This window comes from Carlito syrichta, unplaced genomic scaffold (assembly GCF_000164805.1).
Source record: "Carlito syrichta isolate Samal-C Ts95f unplaced genomic scaffold, Tarsius_syrichta-2.0.1 Scaffold288344, whole genome shotgun sequence".
Lineage (NCBI taxonomy): Eukaryota > Metazoa > Chordata > Mammalia > Primates > Tarsiidae > Carlito > Carlito syrichta.
This window is the reverse complement of record NW_007232440.1, coordinates 153,647-178,651: the sequence shown is the minus strand read 5'-3', so window position 1 is coordinate 178,651 and position 25,005 is coordinate 153,647. Positions and strand designations below refer to the sequence as shown.

Here is a 25,005-nt window from a genome sequence, read left to right as displayed (position 1 = left end):
GCAGAGGGTGCGCCGGGAGGCAGCGCACCTCCTCCTGGCTCAGGGCTGGGGAGGCGGCCGCGGCGTTTGCCCAGCGAGGGGTCGCGGCCCGGCGGCTGGTGGGGACAGGAACGACGGCTCAGGGACCCTCTCGGGGACCCACAGAGATGGTGTGGCTCAGCGCAGGAGCGGGCGGACGGTGATGCTCTGGACCAACACAAGCGCGGGGCAGAGGGGGCTTTGTCTTCCAGGTTGGCTCCAAAGCCGTCCATGGGCCACCCGGGAGTCGCCTGGGAGCTCGTTAGCCATGCAGAGTCCCAGGCACAGCAGCTCGCCTGCTGATCAGAGACTGCATTTGAGTCGGTCCCGAGGTGACTCCTTTTTATTTTTTTTGAGTTGGAGCCTCACGCTGTCGCCCAGGCTGGAGGGCAGTGGCACGCTCACGGCCACCGCAGCCTCGACCTGCTGGGCTCCGGCGATCCTTCCGCCTCAGCCTTCCGAGTAGCCGGAATTACAGGAGCATGCTACCACGCCCGGCTAGTTTTTTGTGATTTACTGTAGAGATGAGGTCTCACCAACTTGTCCGGGCTGGCCTCAAACCCCTGGGCTCAAGCAATCCTCTCGCCTCGGCCTCCCAAAGTGTTGGGATACCAGGTGTGAGCCCCTGGGCCTGGCCAGCAACCTCTGTTTTATAGAAGAGGAAATTGAGATCTGCAAAGTTAGATGACTTGCCTGCAAGTCAGAGAGTTGCCAAGGCAGCCTCTGAGTACAGGCCTGTTCGCACGGCCACCATAACTGGGGGTTCTCTACTGGGGTGGGGGTGGGTTTGTGAACGGAAACCCTCATTCAATTTCTGCCGGTCACACGCACCTACACACACAGCCTTTCCTCTCCATACACCATGCTGGAGACAGAAGGCACAGACCAGTAATTTTTTTTTTGAGTCGGCTTCTCGCTCTGTTGCCCAGGCTGGAGTGCAGGGGCGTACTCACGGCCACCACAGCCTTCACTTACTGAGCTCAGGCGATGCTTCTACCTCAGCCTTCCAAGTAGCTGGAACCACAGGCGCATGCCACCATGCCCAGCTAATTTGTTGATTTATTCTAGAGACGAGGTCTCACTATGTTGCCCAGGCTGGTTTCGAATCCGTGGGCTCAGGCAATCCTCTCGCATCCCCCTCCCAAAGTGCTGGGATGACAGGCATGCACCACCACGCCCAGCTAGACCATTACTTCAAGAGGGAACAAGCCAGCCTTGGGAATACAGACAGGAAGGTGGTAGAGAAAGCACCCAGAGACTTCCCCTAAGCTGTGGACACGAGTGTGTGTTTGATCTTGAACGATGTCATCTACAGCAGCTAATGAAATCCTCAGGGGACCCTGCACCTCCAAGACCTCAGCTACAGGTAAGCGAGGTGTCAGCCTAACGAGCCGAACCAGACTTTTCTAAGCCACGGACGGTCCCGTGCATCCTGACACAGACGCCTGGGGAGATTTCTCTGGGCTGGCTAGAACCTCTCACGGGCCCAAAGCGGCTTCAAACAGAGTCGCAGGCCTGCCGCAGGCACAGGAAACACCATGCTCAGCCAAGCTGACTGCCCTGAATCTCCGTGCACAACTGGAGGTCTGTATTTGTCTTTGCCAACTTTCAAATCGATTTCTTGCCTGTCATTTGTAGGGGACTCTACGTATGCTGGGGTCCCTGCAGGGCACGAATGAGTCAATAGCAGCTCAGTCGGTGCTTCCAGCATCCTAGTGAGAGGACCGTAATAGAGTATACCATAGCCTTAGATTAGGGGCATGCTATAACCCAATAAATATGTAATCGGCTTGTGAACAATAGCACAGCCAATTTTAGTTTTCTGTCTTAAAACATATAACTGTTTAAAGTTCCAGTTACGGGAAAAACTGCAAAGCTCCAGTTATTCTTCCCTTGTCTCACTTTCCCCTTAGCAACAACCAGTCAGGTGCCAGGGAGAAATCACCTAAGTTTCCAGATGTCTCTGCAACTTCCCTAGCTAGTGGGCCAAGGTCAGCCCGAGTCAGGCTAGCCAATCCTCCAAGATTAAGCTGACCACCAGAGGAACTACCCAACTGAATGGTAACACAACTGGAAAGCCCCCCAAACTCCTCCTCCCTTTGTGTCAAAGCATAAAAGGCATCTGCTTAAGGAAGTCAGGGCCTCTGAATGTACTCCGCTGTGTCGGTTGTCGACAGAGGCCCAGGCTCGAGCTTGCAAATAAAGACCCTCTTGAACTTTCATCGGAATTGGCTCTTGGTGGTCTCTCGGATTGAACTTTCAGCCACTACACTAGTTCTTCTGGTCAAGTTTAAAGCTGGTGCTCATTTTGAAGGGCTGGGTGCATTCTCTTGCACACCTGTTGAATTCACATTAGAATCTTTTAGGGACAACTCATTGTCACTCTCGGTCTTTGTAAGCTCCTCCCAGCAGAACGTAAGGGACTGTCTTTGTCGATGTCTAAACCTCTCACTTAAGGGCTGCAGGTTCCAGAACGAAACGGGCGGGGCACTTGTATATTTTTGGAAATCGCTTCATGAATTTCAGCATTGGTTGAAACTGTCCAGTCATGGCGTTGGCGACTATTTCTTGCTCTTTAGTTCTGGTTAGACTTCTTCTCTGCTGCCTTCTAAAACCTGTCTGAATGGGGCCGGGGGGAGAGGAAGCCTTTTGCTTATCTGAATTCATATTTACCCACAGGCCAGGGGACACACCAGTTGACCACAGAAAGCCCTGTGCTCGCCCTGAACGGATTTTAAGCTGTGGAAGAAGCGATGACAGGGCAGGGGTTTTAGAGGCCGGTACGAGGTGTGATTAACAAATGAGTGACCCTGAACTAGCTCACATTTTATAGCCTGTAATAGCTTAGAAGACACATTTATGTATGGCGTGTCATCTGCTGTTCACAAAACCTTCTGACTAGGGGTTGTCAGCTATTATTATCTCCATTTCACAGAGGTGGAATCTGAAGTGAGGGACTTGACCAGGTCACGCTAAGAGACGGCAGAAGTGAAAACCCAGGTTTTCTGTGACATGACTTAAATATGTCATCTCGGGAGGATCTTTGTGGGTCCCAGTAGGGCTGTCACTGCTCAAAACTGTGTGGAACCCCAGAGGCCTGCATTCTGGGGGTTGCCTTCAGTTTAAGAAGCCCCAAAAGGAGAATAAGAATTATAATTTGATTTTTATGTTGTTGGCACCTAGAAGTTGACAGAGAGAGAAACTCATATTTTTTTACTATACACCTTATCCTTGAAAATTTGAGGGTTTCAAAAGAATATTCTACTACCTCCGAGAGCATTAAAAACAAAAAAAGACTCTTGGTCCCATCCCTTCCAAGCAAGTACATGACTTGTCCTGACCTTCCGGGAAGTCCTCCCAGTGCTCTTCTGACCTTTAAGTTCACGGGCAAGTGTAGAATCTGTTAGCAGAGCACTCCTTGCCCTGAAGCCTGAACATCAGCAAACACCATTGATCCTCAGCAGTCATTATATCCACAGGTGTTTATACAGCGGCCACTCCTTACCAGGCAGGAGGGCCTCAGGGCTGGGCCACACCTTCCTCTCTCTGCATTCCCTCCAACCCCTAGTCTCACCCTGATTTTCAGATGGGTAGGAAAAATGCCTGTTCTTCAGTTATTCAGAGTGTCTCCCCAGGAGCCTTGTCCACAGCCTGGACACTGGTTAGAAGATTAGACTAAACAAAATGTAAAACAATCCATGGGAAGTTTAATATTAAGATGTCAACATTACCTAAAACAATCTACAGATTTACTGCAATTCCTGTCAAAATCCCAATGGGTTTTTTTCCCTCCAGAAATAAAAGTATCATCCCCAAATTAATATAGACTCTCAAAAGGCCCTGAATTGCCAAAGCAATCTTGGAAAAGAACAACAGAGCTGGCAGTCTCACACTTCCTCTTTTGAACCTTATTACTAAGCTACAGTAATCAAAAGAAGGTGGTACTGCATAAAGACAGACACGCAAACCAAAGGAATGGATTAGAAAGCTCAGAAAGAAACCCTTACATGTATGTGGTCAAATGGTTTTTGACAAGAATGCCAAGACCATTCAATGGGGGAAACAGTCTTTTCAGCAAGTGTTGCTGGGAAAACTAGATATTCATATGCAAGAGAATGAAGTCTGACCTTTGTCTTACAGCACAAACAAACAATGAACTAAAAGTGGAACCCAAAGATCTAACTAAACTTTGGGAGGCCGAGGCGAGTGGATTGCCTGAGCCTGAGGGTTCGAGACCAGCCCCGGCAACTTGGTGAGACTTCATCTCTACAGTAAATAAAAAAATTAGCCAGGTGTGGTAGTGCGCACCTATAGTTACGACTACTTGGAAGGCTGAGGGAGAAGGATGGTCGGGGCCTAGAAGGTTGATGCTGGGGTGGCTGTGAGCGTGCCACTGCCCTCCAGCCTGGGCGATGGAGTAACACTCCAAGTCACAAAGAAAAAAAAAAAGAAGAAAATGTATGGGGAAAGATTCATGACATTGGATTTGGCAGTGATTCCTTGGACAGTAAAATCAGAAGCACAGGCAACACAAGTAAAACTAGACACACTGGACTACACCAAAGTGGAAAACGTCTGTGCATCCCAGGGCACAATCAAAAGGGTGAAAAGGCAGTCCAGGAAGTGGCAAGAAATAGCTGCAAATCATAACCTGATGAAGAGTTCCTATCCAGAGTATACAAAGAACTCTTACACCTCAACGACAACCGAAGGCAAACAACTTGATTGAAAAATGGGTAACAGACTCGAAAAGACATTTCTCCAAAGAAGATATACAACTGGCCAAAAAAACACACGAAAAGATGCTCACCGTCACTCATAATTAGGGAAATGCAAATCCAAACCACAGTGAGCTACTGCCTCACACCCACTAGGATGGCTACTATCCAAAACAGAAAATAGCCACTGTTGGTGGGAAGAAGTCGAAATCCACAGGCGGCGTCCGTGGGAAGGTAAAAATGGTGCGGCCCCTGTGACTGGCAGGACTCACGTACATGGTGGTTCTACAAAAATTAAAGCTGGAATCGCCATCTGATCTAGCGATTCCACGTATGGGTATGTCCCCCGAAGGGTTGAAAGCAGGACCGTGGACGGGCATGTGCACACCCATGTTCCTGGCGGCGTCATTCACAATAGCCAAGGGGTGGAAGCAAGACCCCGGTGTCTGCTGATGGACAGATAGATAAAACGGGGTATACGCATGCGGTGGGATGTTAATCATTCTGGAAAGAAAGGACGCGGTGGACACACGCTACGACATGAATGAGTGAGCGCGGAGGACGTTTAAAAAAGTGAAACAGGAGGGCCCCAGAGTGGCCAGATTTGTAGAGACAGGGAGTTGGATGGTGGCTGTCGGGGGCTGGGGAAAGGGGAGATGTTGTTTCGTGGGTGCAGTTTCTGTTTAGCAAGATGAAAAGAGCCTGGAGGTGCGTGTGGGTGATGGTCACAAAGCAACATGATCATACTTGGTACCACAGAACTGTACACTCAGAAAGGGCTAAGGCCCGCAGGCCTGCCGAGCTACGTGAAAGTTTCACCGCTTTAATGCCCCCCCCCAGGGTTGTGTTTCACAGCTGAATCGTATACAGTTGAAGGTGCCCTCGAATGTTCAGCAGGGACAGCTACTTGATGCTATCGTCGAAGTGGTTGGCGTCTGCGGGGTGCTGGCCCTCTGTGTACGTGGCCTGCGATGGCCTGCCTGTGACAGTGGCGTGAAGGCGAGCGGGTGAAAGTGAGCATCACCCTCTGATAGGATTAAATTGCTTTTTGAAAACGGTCCATGGAGAGCCAGCCATGGTGGCTCACACCTGTAATTCCAGCACTTCGGGAGGCGAGAGGCTTGCCTGAGCTCATGCGTTCGAGACCAGCCTGGGCAACATGGTGAGACCTCATCTCTGCAATAAATAAAAAAATTCGCCAGAGGTGGTGGCACACGCTTGTGGTTCCAGCTACTTGGAAGGCTGAGGCGGATCGACTGAGCCCCCAGCAGGCTGAGGCTGCCGTGGCCGTGAGTGTGCTCCCGCACTCTAGCGTGGGCGACAGTGAGACTCCCACTCAAAAAATAAAAATAAAAAATAAAATGATCAATGTTGGGGGACATTGGTAGTTTGAATAAAGTTGAAAGAATGCATTTAAGTCTGTCTTCAGAAGTCACCACATGTTGTTTTGTCTGATTTTTTTTTTTTGAGTCTGAGTCTCACTCTGTCGCCCAGACAGGAGTGCAGGGGCCGCTCCCGGCCACCGCAGCCTCGACCTGCTGGGCTCTGGCGATCCTTCCACCTCAGCCTTCCGAGTAGCTGGAACTAGAGGCGTGCACATCCACGCCCGGCTAATTTTTTATTTATTGTAGAGATGAGGTCTCGCCAAGTTTCCCAGGTGGGTCTCGAACCCGTGGGCTCAGGCAATCCACTCACCTTGCCCTCCCAAAGTGCTGGGATTACAGGCTGAGCCACCGAGCCCGGCTTTGTCTGATGTTTTAACTGTGAGTCTCATTTGCAAATGAGAATTTGGAAGAAGTTAAATTAGTTAAAAATGAATATGCTAACTTAGTTACATATTATCTGGAAATAATTTTTTTTTTGAGTTGGAGTCTCACTCTGTCGCTCAGACTGCAGTGGCACACTCATGGCCACCACAACCTGCTGGGCTCAGGCGATCCTTCCACCTCGGCCTTCCAAGGAGATGGAACTACAGGTGCACACCACCACACCTGGCTAATTTTTTATGTGATTTATTGTAGAGATGAGATCTTGCCAAGTTGCCTAGGCTGGTCTTGAACCCATGGGTCGAGACAATCCTCTCACCTTAGCCTCCCAAAATGCTGGGATTCTAGGCATGAGCCATCGCGTCTGGCCTGTCTTCCTTTTAATATTTCCTCTATCTTTGGGTAAAGAAAAAAAATAATCACTGTGGACCAGATCAGGTGAGTAGGGAGGGCGTTCCTTGCAGTTATTTGTACAGTGGTGCCAACGTAAGTGCACGCGACAAGTTCGTGAACTTAATTGTCAGGTCTCAATAAATAATGATGACAGCTCTGGTTACTGACTATTCCCGAAAAAGAGTTCCCAAGCTGCTTTGATGGAGGGACTAGGCGCTGGCGTCCGCACATAGCTTCCCGAAGGTGACCGTAGGGATAATCAGCAATGAGGTGTGCAGCACTTTTCCTAGCATGGTTCACGAACCTAATTGTGGCTCTCAAAGTAACAGGGCTCTGCTGTATAAACTTCCCTTTTCCGGCCCGCCCTCACCTTGCTGGTGGAGGCTCTGGAGACCAGGGACAGCCAGGGGGTCTGTGGCCTCAGCCCGGCAATTTATTGAATGCGAAGATGCAGCAATAAACAAGATGGAATAGATACTAGCTCCTGCGAAGTTAGCACTGTAAAACTAAAGATCCAGACAATAAAATATTTTTGTAAGGGCCCTGCCCGCCAACCAGACCTGGGAGTTTTTTCTTGGACTCGAGGGGAAGGTGAGTCACTGACCTCTAAACACTTAGACACTGTCTGGGGAAGTTAAATGAACAGAGGCTCAGAGGAGGTCAAACCAGGAGACACCCAGGACACCCACAAGCACGATTCGCCCGAATCAACATCGCTAGAGGGGGATGGATGGAGATGGGTCCCCGAAATCTCAGTCCTTCCAGCAGTTGTCACTTACCAGCAAATTGTCACCAGTTGTATGACTGGGCAAATCATTAAACCTCTCTAAGTTTAATCACTCACCTTCCACACTTTTCCTATCTACCTAAAAAGATTATTTTAAAAAACACATCCAATGAAAGAATGTTTACAAAAATGTTTCAAAACTAACTTTTTTTTTTCTTTCTTTTTCCTTTTATTTTGGTAGAGACACGGGCTTGCTATGTTGCCTAGGCTGGGCTCGAACTCCCAGGTGCAGCAGTCAGTCCTCCCACCTGGGCCTCTCAAAGTGCTGGGATTCCAGGTGTGAGCCACCACTGCCTGGCCTCAAAAGCAACCTAAAGAGCCATGTGTACAAACATGGATCTCTCCTAGGTTCCGGATCAGCCTTTGTTTAGCAAACGAGGACAACTGCACCCTCCTGCTCTGACCTTGTAAAGTGGCAGGTGCCGTGTCAACAGCGCCTGCGCGGGGCCTGGCCCAGAGTAAGTCCAAGTTGCCAGTAGCGGCAGCCACAATGGTCTCTACTTACCACGGCTCCCCTGGGGTGGCCCTGCGCACCTCACTAGGAGCGGGTGGGTTTGGGAGGCGGGGGCGGGGTGGCAGGGCGCAGCGTTTGTTCTGCCAGCATCCTCTCTCCCCCCTGCCTTTTGGAAGAGCCGCCCTGCTTTCTGGGGGCATCTCCCTTCCTTCTTTCAGTCTGTGTGGCTCAGACGTGGCACCCACACCCCCTTCTCTCTTCCCAGCCCACCTGGTCCACCTGCTGGGCCACTCAGCGTCTCCCCGCCCCTGCCCCCTTGGCCACCGTGATTGGTTCTGTGATGGTGGGAGGATGAAACCCCATCCTGGGTCTCTGGCTGGACCCACTGGGGAACAGCCACGCTTTTCTGGGAGGTGGCTGAGACGGCAGACTGTCAGCCTGGATCGGGGAGAAAAACGAAGCCATCATGAAGGAGAGAAAATTCAAGAGATGGAGAGGATCAGACACAATTGAACACATCTCGATATCGGGATTGACCAAGCCTGAACCACCACCGGGCAGTGGCTGGGGGCGAGTTTCTGCCATGTGCGATGGAAAGTTTTGATTTGTGAAGTCGGGGCGGGGGGGGGGGAGGGACAGACTCCAGCCTCGGTGATGTCCCCTGCCGGAATGATTTGGAACGATCCCCATGACCACAGCTCACCCTGCGTCCAAACTCTTCTCCTTGCTTCACCTCCCGAGGATAGCCATCAATCAGGAAGCCCTGGGTGTTGCTGAGGCTGGCCACCATGGCCTCCCGCAGGAGCTCCAGAATGATGCCCTGGGGACAGAGGGAGAGGCGTCAGGACCCGGACCCTTCTGCAGGACAAACGAGAGCCACCACAGTCCCCTTTCGTCATCCCACTGGCCGGGGGAGGAAGGTTCAGATAAGATGGTCGGCAGACAGCCGTATGCCAGATTCCGCCTCCTTCTCTCCCTGCCATGTTTTTTTTTCTTTTTGAGTCGGGGTCTCATTCTGTTGCCTAGGCTGGAGTGCAGTGGCACTGTCAGGGCTTACCATAACCTTGACTTCCTGGGTTCAGGCAATCTTTCTGCCTCAGCCTCCTGAGAAGCTGGGACTACAGGTGTGCACCACCCAAGCCTGGCTAATTTTTAATTTTAATTTTTGTAGAGAAGCGGTCTCACTGTGTTGCCCAGGCTGGTTTACTACTCCTAGGCTCAAGTGATCCTCCTGCCTCGGCCTTCCCAAGTGCTGGGATTACAGGCATGAGCCACTGCAACCGACCCCACCATATTTTAATATCTATGAAATTGGCAGGTATCTTACAATCAGTGCTGGGTCAGAGTTTAGTGGTCTGTCTTTTTCTCACTGGTTTATTCTTACTGGCTATATTTCACTGGGGTGTCTTAAAAGAATAGCATCTTAGATTAGGTGGAATATGGCATCCATGCTTCCCAGGATGGCACACCATGCATTAGGCGAAATGGCAACTGAAAGCCAGATGGAACATGGGATAGACTGTATTCCGCTGTCAGCGTTTTTTTCTAGTAAATATTTTATGAAATTTGACGTCTACTGACTTGAGAAGATTTTCGGTGGATGTGAAATGGCATTTTCTAGCAACATTGCTTTCCCTGTTAAAAAACTGGATTTACAAGAACTTATGGAAAACAAGGGAGGAGAGATACACGGAATTTGGGGAACTGGTATAGAAAAAAATGCAATCAGCTGCCCAAATGGAGGTGTTCCCCGGGCGCCCGGCAGGAGCTCGAGGAATGTGGCCATCACAAGTGTGGTCAGAATCCATCCTTATGTCACCACGTCATCATGCATGAACTCTCCATGAAGCCTATAGTCTAATACGGAAGACACGAATAAATGAGCACATAATAAACAGTCAGCTACAGAATAGGCACACAATTCAAGCACAGTCAAGAGATACATGATGCTGGGGCTATTTTAGATAGGGTGGTCAGGCTCTGCCAAACTACACCCACCTGTGTTTTGAAGACTGTTTTTTTTTTTTGAGTCGGAGTCTCACTCCATCGTCCAGGCTGGAGGGCAGTGGCATGCTCACGGCCACCCCAGCATCAACCTGCTGGGCTCCAGCAATCCTTCCGCCTCAGCTTTCCAAGGAACCAGAACTACAGGTGTGCACTACCAGGCCCAGTTAATTTTTTATTTTACTGTAGAGACAAGGTCTTGCCAAGGTGCCCAGGCTGGTCTCGAACCCATGGGCTCAGGCAATCCACTTGCCTCAGCCTCCCAAAGTGCTGGGATGACAGACTGAGAAACCAAGCCTGGTCCGTTTCTTTGTTTTTGTTTTTTTTTAAATAAGAGACAGGATCTTGTTCTGTTGCCCAGGCTGGAGTGCAGTGACACAATCACAGCTTGCAGCAGCCTCGAACTCCTGGCCTTAAACGAGCCTCCCACCTCAGTCTCCTGAGTAGCTGGGACTACAGATTCACACCACCAGGCCTAGCTAATTATTTTTTATTTTTTGTGGAGATGGGGGTCTCACTTCATTGCCCAGGCTGGTCTTAAACTCCCGGGCTCAAGGGATTCTCCCGCCTTGGTCTCCCAAAGAGCCGGGATCACAGGCGTGAGCCACTGCGCCTAGCCTGTTTCGGAGATTTTCAGACTGTGAAGTGGGGTGACCAACGTGACACAGACTAACGTGTGATGGGCTGGCAGCGTACAGAGCAGAAGGAGCCTGGGCCAGCCTGACTTGGCCGGGCAGAAGCCTGTCTGCTGTAGACCTGGTGCCTCTGGGTTGCCACATAGAAGGGAGATAACATGCAGCTCCTGTCCCTCTGGGATTCTTGGTTCCAGGTGCTCAGACTCATCACCACAGTCCAGACAGGGGAGACAGCCGGGCCGGCCAGGGTGTGCTGCTTACCGACGGCGCCGGGTCTCCGCGGTCCATGACGTCGCTGATCACTTTGCTTCTTTCAGACCCGGATGCCAGTTCACGGCGCAGGAGCTCGCCAGTCGAGAGATGGGTCAATCCGTATTTTTCTACCAGCTTTCTGCACTGTGTGCCTTTGCCAGAGCCAGGGCCACCTGAAAGGAAGTCATGGATCAGACGTGCATCCCAAAGTCAGGACCTCTTTTTTTGAGAGATGGGGTCTTGCTCTGTTGCCCCGGCTGGAGTGCAGTGGCATGATCATAGCTCACTGCAACCTCGAACTCCTGGGTTCAAGCTATCCTCCCACCTCAGCCTCCCCAGTGGCTGGGACGATAGGCACGTGCCACCACACCTGGCTCATTTTTTTTTGTAGAGACAGAGTCTTGCTATGTTGCCTAGGCTGGTCTTGAACTCCTAGGCTCAAATGATCCTGCCTCGGCCTCCCATGTAGCTGGGACTACAGGCACATGCCACCACACCTGGCTCATGTTTTGGCTTATTGTAGAGATGAGGTCTCGCCACGTTGCACAGGCGGGTCTCTAACTCCTGGGCTCAGGCAATCCTCCCAACTCAGCCTCCCAAAATGCTGGGACGACAGGCTGGGACACCCAGCCTGGTGCCTCGTTTTTGACTGTAGTCACTGTGGCAAGCAAGGCTCAATGCTTCCGTCATCAGGCGTGTATTGAGGACTTCACATATACCAGGCCAGGGGCTGTGCTGGGAGTAAGGGGTACATTTGGAGGTTGGGGTACAGGCCTTGCCCCTAAAGAGCTGGATCTCCATGGAGGGGGCAGGGTTGCAGACACACCGCAGTCATTGTAGACCACTTGTAACCAGTGGCTACAGCGGCTACAGGGACCTTGGGGGGACTATAGGGGCACACGGCCACGTTTTGGTAGAGATGCAAGTCAGATGAGTCCCTGGGGAACCACCGAGTTCACGGCACAGCACTCCACAGCACCGCCTGATACTTGGTGAGTGCTCGGCAAACGCTAGCTGTTAGCTTAGAAAAGAAATTGCTTTTATTTTCCAAACAGCCCCATTAAAACGTGGGTAAAAGACATGAATAGACACTTCTCCAGAGAAGATGTACGAGCAGCCAACAGACACGGGAAAAACGCTCAGCCCACCAATCATCAAACAAATACAAATCAAAACCACACTGAGATAGAGACCACCTAACTCCAGTAAGAACGGCCATCATTAATAAAACAAAAAACAACAGATGCTGGCGAGGCTGCAGAGAAAAAGGAATGCTTCTACACTGCTGGTGAAATGCAGACTAGTTCAACCTCTGTGGAAACCAGAGTGCCGATTCCTAAAAGAACTAGAAATTGTCCATACAACCCAGCAATCCCCCTTCTTGGAATATACCTGGAGGGACTTAAATCATTCTTCAAAAAATATACTTGAACATGCATGTTTATCACAGTACCATTTACAATAGCAAAAACAGGGAACCAACCATGCTGTCCATTGAAACTGGACTGGATTAAAAATAGGTGGTACGTATACACGATGGGATATTACACAGCCATAAAGAAGAACAAAATCATGGACTCTGCAGCAACTTGGACGGATTTGGAGTCTATAATACCCCGTGATTTATCACAGAAACAAAGAACAGAGTACCACATGTTCTCACTCTTAAGCAGACCCTGAACATTGACCATAATATTAGAAGAAAGGGATTGGCGGTAGCCAGAAACTGCCAGGGGAGGGAAGGGTGGGGGCACATAACCTCAGTAAGGGTCCCTGATCTCAAACCAAGCAAAGTGGGGACCTATATGGCCACCACTTGCCTACCTAATCCCGACTTGCACTCACATCTTTAAAATAAAAGACTAAAAAAGGAAAGAAATTGTGTTTATTTTTAAACCATCACAGATCTACAAAAGAGTTAGAAGTAGAATACAAATAACTTTCTGGAACATTTGAGAATGAGTGGCTAACTGGATGCCTCATCTCTCCAGAACATTTTATTTTGAATCCAAGTCTTACTCTGGCCCAGGCTGGAGTGCAGTGGCACGATCACAGCTCACCATAGCCTGGAACACCTGGACTCAGGTGATCTTCCCGCCTCAGCCACCTGAGTAGCTGGGTCTGCAGGTGTGTGCCACCATGCCTGGCTAAGTTTTTGGTTTTTTGTAGAGAGGAGTGCTCGTTATGCTGCCCAGGTTGGTCTCCAGAACATTTTAAGGCCATTGTCTACAAACAAGGAACACACCCTCCTTCAAAACTTATCCTCAGACCCCATTCAAATGTCCACAGAATGGTCCCAATTGACTCCATAATATCCTCTGAAGCCAATGGGTCGGGTTGGAATCACATATGCCATTAGCTGTCATGTCCTTCTGGTTTCCCTCAGTAGGGAACAGTTCCTCGGGTGTCCTTGACACTTTTGAGGTCTACAGGGAGTTACTTTGTGGAATATCTGTCTTCAATTTTTATCTGTTTCCCCCCAAGCTAATATTACTAATTCTGAGTATTTGCCACATTCCCTTGATGAACATTGCATCTCTCCCTTGCAATGGAGGCAAGTTCAATCAGTTGCTAAGTCATAGGGTTTTTACCTGAAAAATAACGACAGCTAACCTTGGTCGAGTGCTTTCTGTACTAGTCACTGTTCTCAGCATTTTATATGTCTTAGTCTAAGATGACCTTGAGAGACATGCACTGTTGTTATTCAACCATTCAACCGATCGGGGAAGTAGAGGCACAGAGAAGCCAGCTCCGTTCCTTAGGTGGTGTGGCCAGCAAGTGGCAGTCCCATTCCACCTCTCCAGCATCTCGTTTCCCCACGTCTTGTCCTCCCCACACCGCCATGTCCAACGGCATACAGTTCCATCAGCACGACAGAGCATTCCAGGCCACCATGCTTTGCTCTTTCTTGTCCTCGGACCGAAAGACCCTCCCCCCCTTCCTTTTCACCACCTGTTTCATTGGGGTATCACCAACAAGACTGGATGCATTTAAGGTGTACCATGTGAGGATCTGGTATACATTCAAGAGGCACCCCCCCAAAGAAGCCTGGAATTATCTCCTGGAGGGCGGATCCCTTGCAGTGTACTGGGTAAGCGCTCAGCAAAGGCTTCCCTTCTAGATAAGTCTTCTAGGAACCCATCTGCATCAGTGGACCAGCTAGCGTTGTTGTGAGAGGCTGCTTTCCGCTTCGGTGAATTTTTTGGGGAGATCCTTTCAACACGTTTGCCCATTTCATGATGGGTGCTTTACGACTGCGCTTGTCTGTGCCATGCTGAGCGGTCAGCAGCGTTTGACCAAAAACAGCGTGACCTCCGTGCTCCACACTCTCTATTCGCCCGATCTCATCTTTTTTGTTTCCCAGGATGAAAAAAGTCCTTAAAGAGAAACATCTTGCTGATGTGGAAGAGAGAACGGCAGAACACTAAAAGGCATCAAAATGGACGTGTTAAAAAAACCGTTTTGAGGAGTGGGAAAAGCGTCTCGATAAGTGTATTGCATCCAACAGAGAGTACTTTGAAGGTGACTGCAGTGTAAACATCTAAGAACAAATATACAATTTTTATAAAGAAATTCCATTTTCGGGGCCCCCCCTTGTATACACTGTGACATGGTTACCACAATTGAGGTAGTGAACATAGCCCTGGCCTCACAGTCACCTTTCGTGTGCGGTGAGGACACTGAAATGGCACTCGGGTGCTCTGTGCCTGGAGCAGGTGGTGTCACGGTGCTTGGTGCTCTCTGCCTGCCTCACCAGAGGCTTCCAGGTCCCTCCTGGGGTCCTCAGCCCCGGTGGCACCTCTCGGTGACCCCAGCATCTAGCCCAGCACCTTGCGCATAGTAAGTACTCCTTAAGTGCCCAAGGAGTCAAAATTATCCAGTTAAAAGGGAATAGCATTAAAAGGCATCCCCTGGCAGAGGTGTTAGGGCAGATTTACAACTTATCCTGCAGTTTTCCTGGTTCGCCTCTTTTCGTACTCAGAACTCCCTTTTCTGAATAGCTGGTGACTTCCCTCTTAAGGGACAGTCTTCCTTGTTGTTCCTCTTTTGTAGAAGGGCCTCTTGCTTATTTGATTGTTTTCTTTTTCTAATCCCCTTTCAAGAAAAAGAAAGCCCTCTTATTCTTCATTCTTTGCCTTGACAGAAAATGAAAGAAAGGAACGAAGGAAGGAAGGAAGAAAAGAAAGAAAAAAAGAAAGGAAAGAAAGAAAGAAGGAAAAGAAAGAAAGGAAAGAAAGAAAGAAAGGAAAGGAAGGAAAGAAAAGAAAGAAAGAAAAGAAAGAAAGAAAGGAAAGAAAGGAAAGAAAGAAAGAAAGAAAGGAAAGAAAGAAAGAAAGAAAGAAAGAAAGAAAGAAAGGAAAGAAAGAAAAGAAAAGAAAAGAAAGAAAGAAAAGAAAATCCAGGCGTCTATCCTGCGGCTCTAAGCCAAATGGGTGAGACCCCTCACCGTGTGTCAAGGACGGGCTAGAGGCACATGTAAGGCAGCGTCCTGATGGCGACTCTTTCCCCTCACACCTGGCTCCCCCCCACCCCCAGGGAGTGGCCTCTGGCCAAGGCTGGTCTCTGAAGGAAATGCATATTCCCAGTAATGAGGCAGGGGTGCAGATGATGAGCAAGGCTGAAAGGAATGTAAGTGTCCCTCTTTTTTTTCTTTTTGAGTGGGAGTCTCACTCTGTGGCCCAGACTGGAGTGCAGCGGCCGCTCCCGGCCACCGCAGCCTCGACGCGCTGGGCTCCGGCGATCCTTCCGCCTCCGCCTTCCCAGTAGCTGGAACTAGAGGCGCGCACTACCACGCCCGGCTAGTTTTGATTTATTGTAGAGATGAAGTCTCGCCAAGTTGCCCAGGCGGGTCTCGAACCCGCAGGCTCAGGCAGTCCACTCACCTTGACCTCCCAAGGCGCAGGATTACGGGCTGAGCCACTGAGCCTGGCAAGTGTCACTCTTAATCATTGTCCTTGTAAGCACCATATAGCAATTTGAATAGTTAACCTGCTTGTCTAAAACTACTTGCTGTACTGTTCTGTGGTGTGGAGTTTTCACTGACAGGCTCCCATCGGTGTCTCCCATAAATTCGAATAATCCAGTCTTTCCCTGGGTGACTTCTTTAAAGCAGGTCACATTACGCACAAGCCCTCTCAGATTTAAGGTTACCATTCTGCAACGTTCTAGGAAAACAGCAATCAAAAATAATGTCAGCCCAGCCAACTGCCCACGAGTGCTGCTTCTTCTCCGAGCACCATGACTCCGGTCTCCTGATACAACAGGAACGGGAGTGGGGGAATGAGATCAGGCCACCAGGGGAAGGAATGCTTTCAGGAAAATCACTGAGGGGAGCAAGTGGCTGAGCCTCTGCAGAGGCCACAGGTTTACCTGGAAACTCTTCTCCTGGGATGGCCGGGAGTGGGTGCTGTGGAAAAGCTATTTTCAGGCTTGGCTTACGGGGCAAAAATGCCGTGCTCCTATTATTTCTTCCCTCAGCATCCCACTAATACGACCACTACGGTTTTTGTTCCTCTAAAATGTTATTTAATAAATCTCCACACAAAGGCAATTAAAAATCTTCAGCTCATGAACAGCAGCTGTGAGCAAAACGGCAGCCGGTGTCCCGGTGAGAAGCCTTTCCTGGGAGCGACAGCTGCAGATTCTTGGCATTTTTTGGCCCAATGGTGCTGGCAGTGTGGAATTTTAAGTAATCCGCACAATGGCCTGATTCTTCCCTGGGCTCCAAACCGGAGAACAAAATGATTTTATCACTGCAGTGAAAGTGCAAAAAACCACCGGGGGAAACATACATTTTCATAGACTGTCACTGACACGTCTTTGAGATTTTAACTTATGACTTTTAAATAAGAAACCATGGGGTCTTGGTGTCCCTCCAGGATCATTTGGAAAATTGGAAGCAATATTTTGAGGAGCCACCTCTTGGAGAGACTGGGCTGTGTTCTCTGGTGGCAAGATGGCTGGCGGCACACAGGGGGCTGTCACACTCACTGTCATCTTGCTGATTTTTAGTGTATCATTACCTGAGGTTCAAGACCCCTGAACAAACCCATACAGGACACCACACCACGTGGTGTGATTCGCAGAGAGAGTCTGGAATATGAGATTCCATTTTGAAGGGGCCTGTCTGGACTTCAATTCAAAAAAGGTGGAAAAAATTCTTGACTCTCCACCTCAAATGGAATTTTTAAAATGTTCCCGGTGAGGCCAAAGGTACCCTATTGTGAAAAGCACAAATACCCTGAACGTGCAGTTTACAGCTGCATGTGTCATTCCCCACAGAAGGATGAAGGGGAGATGGGGCTGGGGGAGAGGAGAGGACAGAGCGGGGCGCGGGGCGATGGGGAGTTGCCAGCCCAGGGAGCCCATGTCCACCTGTTCTTTGGCCCTGGGGTTCTTGGAGGCGGCATGAAAGTCCGCATCACCCAGGTGTGCCCACCTGGGTCACCTTTTCCAGTCTGCTTTTTCTTGAGTTGGTGTCTCACTCCATGGCCCAGGCTGGAGTGCAGTGGCCGCTCCCAGCCACCACAGCCTCGACCTGCTGGGCTCTGGCGATCCTTCCGCCTCAGCCTTCCGAGTAGCTGGAACTACAGGCGCACGCTACCACGTCCGACTTATTTGTTGATTTATTGTAGAGACGAGGTCTCACCAAGTTGCCCAGGTGGGTCTCGAACCCCTGAGCTCAGGTAATCCTCTTGCCTTGGCCTCCCAAATTGCTGGGATGACAGGCGTGAGCCACTGTGCCCAGTCTCAGTCTGCTTTTTATTTTATTTTGTCTGAGCAGAGGTCTCACTCTGCCACCCTGGCTGGAGTGCGGTGGCACGATCATGGCTACTGCAGCCTCAACCTCCTGGGCTCAAGCGATCTTCTGACTTCAGCCTTCTGAGTAGATGAGACTACAGGCTTGTGTCACCATGCCAGGCTAATTTTTTTGATTTTTTTTTTTGTAGAATCAGGGTCTTGCTACGCTGGCCTAGCTGATCTCAAATTCCTGTGCTAAAGTACTCCGCCTGCCTTGGCCTCCCAAAGTGCTGGGATTACAGGTGTGAGCCACCATGCTGGCTTGCTTTTTATTTAAGGGAGCAATCTTCCTGCGAGACAGCTTCTGGACTCATCCATGGCCTCTTCACGTAAGGACCTATCCCTTAAGCAACAATTGCATGCACTTGGTCTCAAGAAAAAAAAAGAATGAAATGGGAAAGCTGGTGTCTTCCTGCACATTCTGAACTCAGAAAGAAAGCCCAAACAAATAAAGATGTCAGGTAGGTAATTAGCTGAATCCCAAATACAAACAAATGCATGTGCCTAAGTTTTAATTACACTTTTAATCCTTTATCCATTTAGGAAGAAAAAAGTGCAGCTCACTGCTGTGTTCATTTAATTTTACATGAACACTCTTTGGGGCTGAAGCAAATCTGACTGGTTTTCAATGTGAAAATAAAATAAAAAAACTGTTCTTGAAGTTATTTCTCAACAGAACTTGCCTCTAATCCTAACGAGAATTACCTTAGAGAGGCAGAGAGACAGACAGAGAGAGAGAGAGAGAGAGAGAGAGAGAGAGAGAGAGAGAGAGAGAGAGAATCATTCCTTTTGTAATTCTCTCTTTTTTAATCTCAGGGTAAATCCTGCAGACCCAGGCACTGCGGGTGAGAGTTAAACAGGGAAAGGGGTGAATGCTTTCCGTCGTGACTGCACAGAGCTGGCTTTGATGACCTTGGCTGACATTTTACCGTGTCTTGCCGATGGCAGGATGCAACCTGGAATGAGGCCTGGGGCCTACTTAGGACTGCTCTTTGCTGAAAAGTATCCATGGGGCAACCAGTGTGGACCGGGCACCGAGCTGGCATTGGGAACAGAAAGACCCAGAACTGGGTCTTTTCCATCCAAGAAGCCACCATCTAGAGGGAGGCAAGAGCTGGGCCCATAAACACCACTGCCGGCGTGCTGGGCTCCTCACCCAGGCAGGGGAAGGGTGATTGATCTCCTTGGCCAACAAGTTTTGGAGGAGCGTGCAAAGAAAGGTGGGCACGGAGGAGTGTGACGTGTTACACAGGGCGCAGGACAGATGGCCCGACAATCAGAACGGACTCTGTCACTCACTACTCCAGGGCTTATGCACTGGCCTCTTCCCTTCTCTGAATCTTAGTTTCTTCATCCATAAACAGGGGTGAACTTTTCTACTGGCCAACTTTCGTTTCATTCCACTTCGGCTCTGCCTCCTCCTAAGACCCGGCCAGTGGCCAGCTCCACCAAGCCCACATTTGAAAAAGGCTCTGAGGCCTGTACCCTGCCCTCAGATCTTACCGAGGATTCCCCCATTCCATCCCCCTGTCAAATAATGGGCACTTGGTGAAGGTGTTCACTCTGGAGGGCATCTAACCCCCGCTCTGGTGGCATCTTCCAGTTCATCAAGGTTTGAGTTAAACAGAATCCAAAGGCAGCGATGAGTCTGGGGACTAACCATCACTTAGCGATGTCCAGGCCACTCACAGGGTCTTAAGACACATACACACACACACACACACACACACACACACACACACACACACGTGCAGACACGTGTACCTGGTTTAAAAAACTCAAAGTTTATTTTCTCTAAGTTTCCAAGCAGAGGACTGCGCTCTCGGGGTCTAACTGCCATCAGCAAAGCTTCCCAGGTCCGAATGGCCCCTCCACCCCCTCAGAGAGTTATTTAATTCTCCTCAGCACCAATGACTGTCACCACTAGCCCAGCTCCAGCCCGTCGATCTGGCAGAAACCGAGGGCTCGCAATTTGGATCTGTCGTTCCACCCTGACAGCATCTCCCTCCCCCTTCTCTTTCCCTTGACCTGGCTTCTTATCACCGTCACTATGACCCCATCGAGTTGGTCCATTCCCCTTGGGCTCCACTGACTGGCCCAGCTAGCCAGACACTAGGCCCTTTTCTTGCCACTCGGAGCCCTTTGCCGCCGCTGAGCTCCGCGGAACCTGCCACGAGGGGGTGTCATGCACTCCCTGCCGGCTTCCCATCTGCCTTATTGGCACCTATTCTTGCTGAGAACTCCCTGAGAGAGTCAGAGAACCCAGCCGAGACAGGCCATCTAACTTCATACCGCTGTTAACGCTTCTTGGCAACTGTATTTCTCTATCCAACTGCAAACACCTTCACCGCTGTCTGCATCCCCTAGTTATTTCTAATATTCTTTTTCTTTTTTTCAGTAGCCTAAAGCTACCTGTTTCTGTGTCCTTTGTATTTACGGACTCTCCTATCCTCTTGGAAACTATCTCCCACCTCACCACTCTTGGAAATGGATCTTTTAAAGCAGGGGTTCCCCAACCCCTGGGCTGCAGACTGTTACCGGTCTGCGGCCTGTTAGGAACTGGGCTGCAAGGCAGGGGGTGAGTGGCAGATGAGCAAGTGAGTGAGCGAAGCTTCATTTGTATTTACAGCCACTCCCTATTGCCTGCATTACCGCCTGAGCTCTGCCTTCCATCAGTTCAGCAGTGGCATTAGGTTCTCACAGGAGCACAAACTCTATTGTGGGCCGTGCATGAGAGGGATCTAGGTTTCGGCTCCAAATGAGAATCTAAGGCCTGATGATCCGAGGTGGAGCTCAGGCGGTGATAGCTTGTGCTGGGGAGCGGCTGCAGATACAGATGAACGTGAGCAGGGAGGTTGGGCTGCACATGGCTCCCACTCCTACCCTCCCCGCTCCGTGGAAAAACAGTCTTCCATGAAACCGGTCCCTGATGCCAAAAAGGTTGGGGACCGCAGCTTTAAAGTTCAGTGGCAACTGCATGCTTGTCATGTTGCATGGCTTCTCATCCTTAATACCCTTGACTCTTCAGTGGCTTTTAGCACCACTGACAAACATCTTGAGGTTCCCTCTTCTCCTAGCTCCCAGGAGACACAGTTGGCACGCTGACCCTTCCTCTGCCAGGCCGAAGCTCACGGAAATGGTTTCATGTATGTTTACCAACAAAACCAACGGCTCTACTCCCTTTCACACAAGGGAACCCAAGGCCTCAAGTTCCAAGTTCATGTTTCTCTGTCTGGTGAGATGACATCCCACTGGCCGCGAGGACAAAGTGAGGCTATTCCTGTTAACAGCTTGGATCCGTAGCTGGCAAAGAGCAGTACTCCATACAACTCATGACTGTGATGCGGAAAGTGAGACACTGGCATTGGTGCTGCCGGAAGTCCTCTCGCTCTCTCATTCCACGGTCTTACAAAGATAGGCCACAGCATCTTAACCTGATGTGCTCTTTTAACACCTTCAAAGATGGCTGGTCTCCACTGTGATAGCTTGTGAGCCTGTTGCATCTCTTTTGCAAGTCAACCTATCGTATTTCTGGAAAATCCTCAGATGTATTTAAAAATCGATCATATTTCTGCCTCTTGAAAGATTTCTTTTTCCCTAAGTGAAAATGTGTCCCAATGTCGTGTTCAGGTTTTTGCAACCGAATGCCTCCTTTCAGAGGAAAGCTATGATGCCGTCAGACCACGAACCGACAGTGCCCTAAGAATGATCCCTGACCAGCCTAGGCCCCGAGTCACTCTAGATATTCTGCATCTCTGTGAACTGTAGCAGCCTGTTGTTGGAAACTGACTCTCTTGGACTGAAAACAATTAAGAAAAATAGATCTTTATATCCTCAGAGACAACATCTCTATTAATTCTGAAAGGCACTGGCTGCTTCTGGTTACTTGGTGAATATGGTGATTGCACCAGGGTCAGCTGAAGCTTCTACAAAGAATCTTTACATGGGGACTGTGCCTTATTTATCAGTGCCTGGTGTGTGGTCAGATCAGAGAGGCAGCCCCGTACAGGACCAGGAAGGCAAGCAGGAGGCCTTGGCACTTGGCCATCCCAGCTTTGAACTAGCTGAGGGATCCTGGGAAAGTCACTTTGCCTCCTCGGAGGCTGGCCTTCCTTCGATAAATTGAAGAGGCTGGATTCAATGCGCAGTTTCCCTGTTAGACTGTGCGACTCTTCCTAAATATCCCAGCTGTCCCTCCACAGTGCTCCTCCCTGTAAAAGGGTTACTCCTCCCCACCTTTTTGAATTTGAGAGTTCCAAGGCCAAGGCGAGAGGATTACTTGGGCCCAGGAATTCGAGACCAGCCTGGGCAACATAGTGAGACCTCGTCTCCACACAGACACACACAAAAGTTCCAGGTGACGCTCTGGGCAGTGACATGTGGGTGGGGGGGGGATGTGCTACTTGAAGGAGGAGGTTTTTACAGCTAGTCCACAGCTTGCCAGGTCTCTTTTCCCCTCACCGTGAGACCGGTGATGATGTTTTGGATGGTGAGGCTCCATAAGCATGGTGACCCCGTGAAACTGGAGAGCTGCTTGAAACCTTCCTGAGTTGGTCAGCATCTTTCGGAAGAGGCCTGGGGATTTATAGTTTTGGAAAACTCTCCTGGGAAAGTGTACAGGGATCTACAATTTACTTCAATGTGTGCAAGAAAAAAGATTCCTGAGGAAGGAGCAGAGGGACTGATAGGTGATCAGACAAGAGATACAGGTTGAGCATCCTTTATCTGAAATGCTTGGGACCAGAAGTGTTTCAAAGCTTGGATTTGTTTGGGTTTTGGAATATTTGCATTATACTTACCAGTTGAGTGTTCCTAACCCTAAAAACCCAAATCTGGAATGCTCCAGTGAGCGCTTTCTTTGAAGAGAGATGTGAATTTTGGAACATTCTGGATTTCAGACTTTTGGATTATGGATACTTAGCCTGTAGTGAAGTGTTAGTTGTGGAATCTAGGTATAAACGGTAACTTATCACTGTAGACTTATTTCAGCTTTGTTGACTGCTTGAAATATTTTCATAATTTAAAAAAAGGAAAATCTTTAAAAAAATTCTCCAGGTGATTCTGATGAGGAGCCCAATTACTTGGAACTTTCCGACCAGATAATCTAAGGAAGTCAATTTGCTGTGAACTCCCCAGTGGTCACCGCAGGGAGTCTTGGTTGATCTTTCTCTTCATATTTACAATGTGGTCATGCTGAGATAATGGTCCTAGCATGAAAGAATAATTATATTGTGATGGTTAATACAAATCCCCATGGCCATATCAAAAGCAGGGGTGGACCTCTCTTGCAGGGTGACTTTTTGTTATCTCAGCACCATGCTGGAGAGAGTCGAGGGGGAACTGTGGCCTACTTTGCACCAATGGCATGGTTCAGAGACCTCACATGCTTGAGAAGGCATTGCAGACGATTCAGATAGAAGTCTCTGGCCCATGATGCTTTGGGCCTGATGTTTTGTCTAATAAATATTCATTTTTATGTATTTCACTAGCAATATTTTATAGGAAGTCCCTGACATATGAACGAGTTCCGTTCTGTTCCGTTCTGAGAGTGTGTTTGTAAGTCCAATTTGTTTTGAGTCCAACAAAGTTAGCCTAGGTACCCACTAACACAATCAGCTATAGAGTACTGTCTTTATTTAACAGGCTATACTGACAGCTGGTGGAGAGAAATAAAACATAAAAAGACGCAGGGGACGTGTTGTTAAAGCTTGTAACTTGAACGTTCATATGTAGGGAACTCCTGTATTTAATCTTTACAACGGCTATTCACAGCAGGTGCTACTTGTAACCCTATGACAGATGAAGAAATGGTGTCAAAGGTCAATGGTGTCCTGGTACCACCAAGCTTTACAGCCTGTCACATGGAAGGCCCTTCTGGCCTTTCTTTCTGGAAATCAGGCAGACCTGATGTTCAGAAACGCTCTGTACAGTCTGCGGTCGATCGGTGTGGTCCCCAGGAGGCGGGCTTCCATCTTGGCCCCATGGGGTTGCCAGATGAATTACAGATTGCCCAGTTAAATATTGCATGAGACATACTTCCACTAAACACCAAGTCAGTGTTTATCTAAGACTCAAATTTAACCAGGGTTCCCGTATGTTCATCTGTTAAATCTGGTAGTCCTACCAGAACCTGCGGCTTGCTGGCTGGGAGACTTTGGGGACACGATTTCATCTCTGTTCCGACAAGGAACTGTCCATGATTTTGTGATGCATTCAGCCAAAACCCACCACAGCCAGGGTGAGAGACGTGAAATGTCTCCTTCAGACTCCGAAGCTGTGTGCCATGACTCTAGCTCTTACACAGACAGAAGATGAGGGAGGGTCAGGTCTTGTGTCTTGGGTGGGAGGACCCGGCAGGCACCATGGTTCTCAAACATCTCTGTCCCATGATGAGGGGTGGGCTCCACAGCTTGTAGCACCCTAACCCCATTTCCACCTAAACCCCATCTCTAAGCAGGGGCAGGGATGGGATTTCCAAACGGCTTGAGAAAGCACTGTTAAAGCACTTGTCCTTTGTTTCTCTACCCAGAGATCTCCAAGGTCGGTTCCAGACCCAACCCATGAAGCATATTTATGTATTCAAACCTATAGAACTGAGCTTTTCAAAAGTTGCTTCAGGTCGGACATGGTGGCTCCTATCTGCAATTCAGCACTTTGGGAGTTCGAGGTGAGGGGATGGCTTGAGCCCAGGAGTCTGAGACCAGGCTAAGCAGCATAGCAAGACCTCATCTCCAAAGGAAAAAAAAATTAGCTGGGTGAGGTGGCACATGCCTGCAGTCCCAGCTACTCAGGAGGCTGAGGTGGAAGGATTGCCTGAGCCCGGGAGGTTGAGGCTGCGGTGAGCTGTGATTGTGTCACTGCACTCTAGCCTGGGCAACAGAGTGAGACTCTGCCTCAAAAAAGAAGTTGCTTCATTCAGGTTCTGCTTGTTTGGGTCTCTGAATTCTGGGAATTCATTGTTCTAGAGTGTTCTACCCTTTCCAAATTCTGCTTCAACACGTGAAGCCACCTTTTCCTATTTGTTGCCTACTGAACGTGGCTCTTAGGCATGAATTAAGTGTCTATAATAGGAAATTAATAAGCCTAGCTTCTCCTTTCCATCTTTTCCTTCTTTTATTTTTTTTTGAGTTGGAGTCTCACGCTGTCACCCAGACTGGAGTGCAGTGGCCGCTCCCGG

The 25,005-nt window shown here is 49.3% G+C and overlaps 1 protein-coding gene across 1 annotated transcript in view; it reads right to left on the bottom strand.

The window, feature by feature from the left end:
- Positions 1-25,005, bottom strand: part of LOC103255677 (adenylate kinase isoenzyme 5-like) — a 126,711-nt gene that overhangs the window by 14,444 nt on the left and 87,262 nt on the right. The window contains exons 5-6 of the mRNA XM_021710249.1: positions 11,037-11,200; positions 8,840-8,956 (exon numbers count right to left, since the gene is read on the bottom strand). Coding sequence (XP_021565924.1) covers positions 8,840-8,956; positions 11,037-11,200 — 281 coding nt within the window. The remainder of the gene's footprint in view (positions 1-8,839; positions 8,957-11,036; positions 11,201-25,005) is intronic.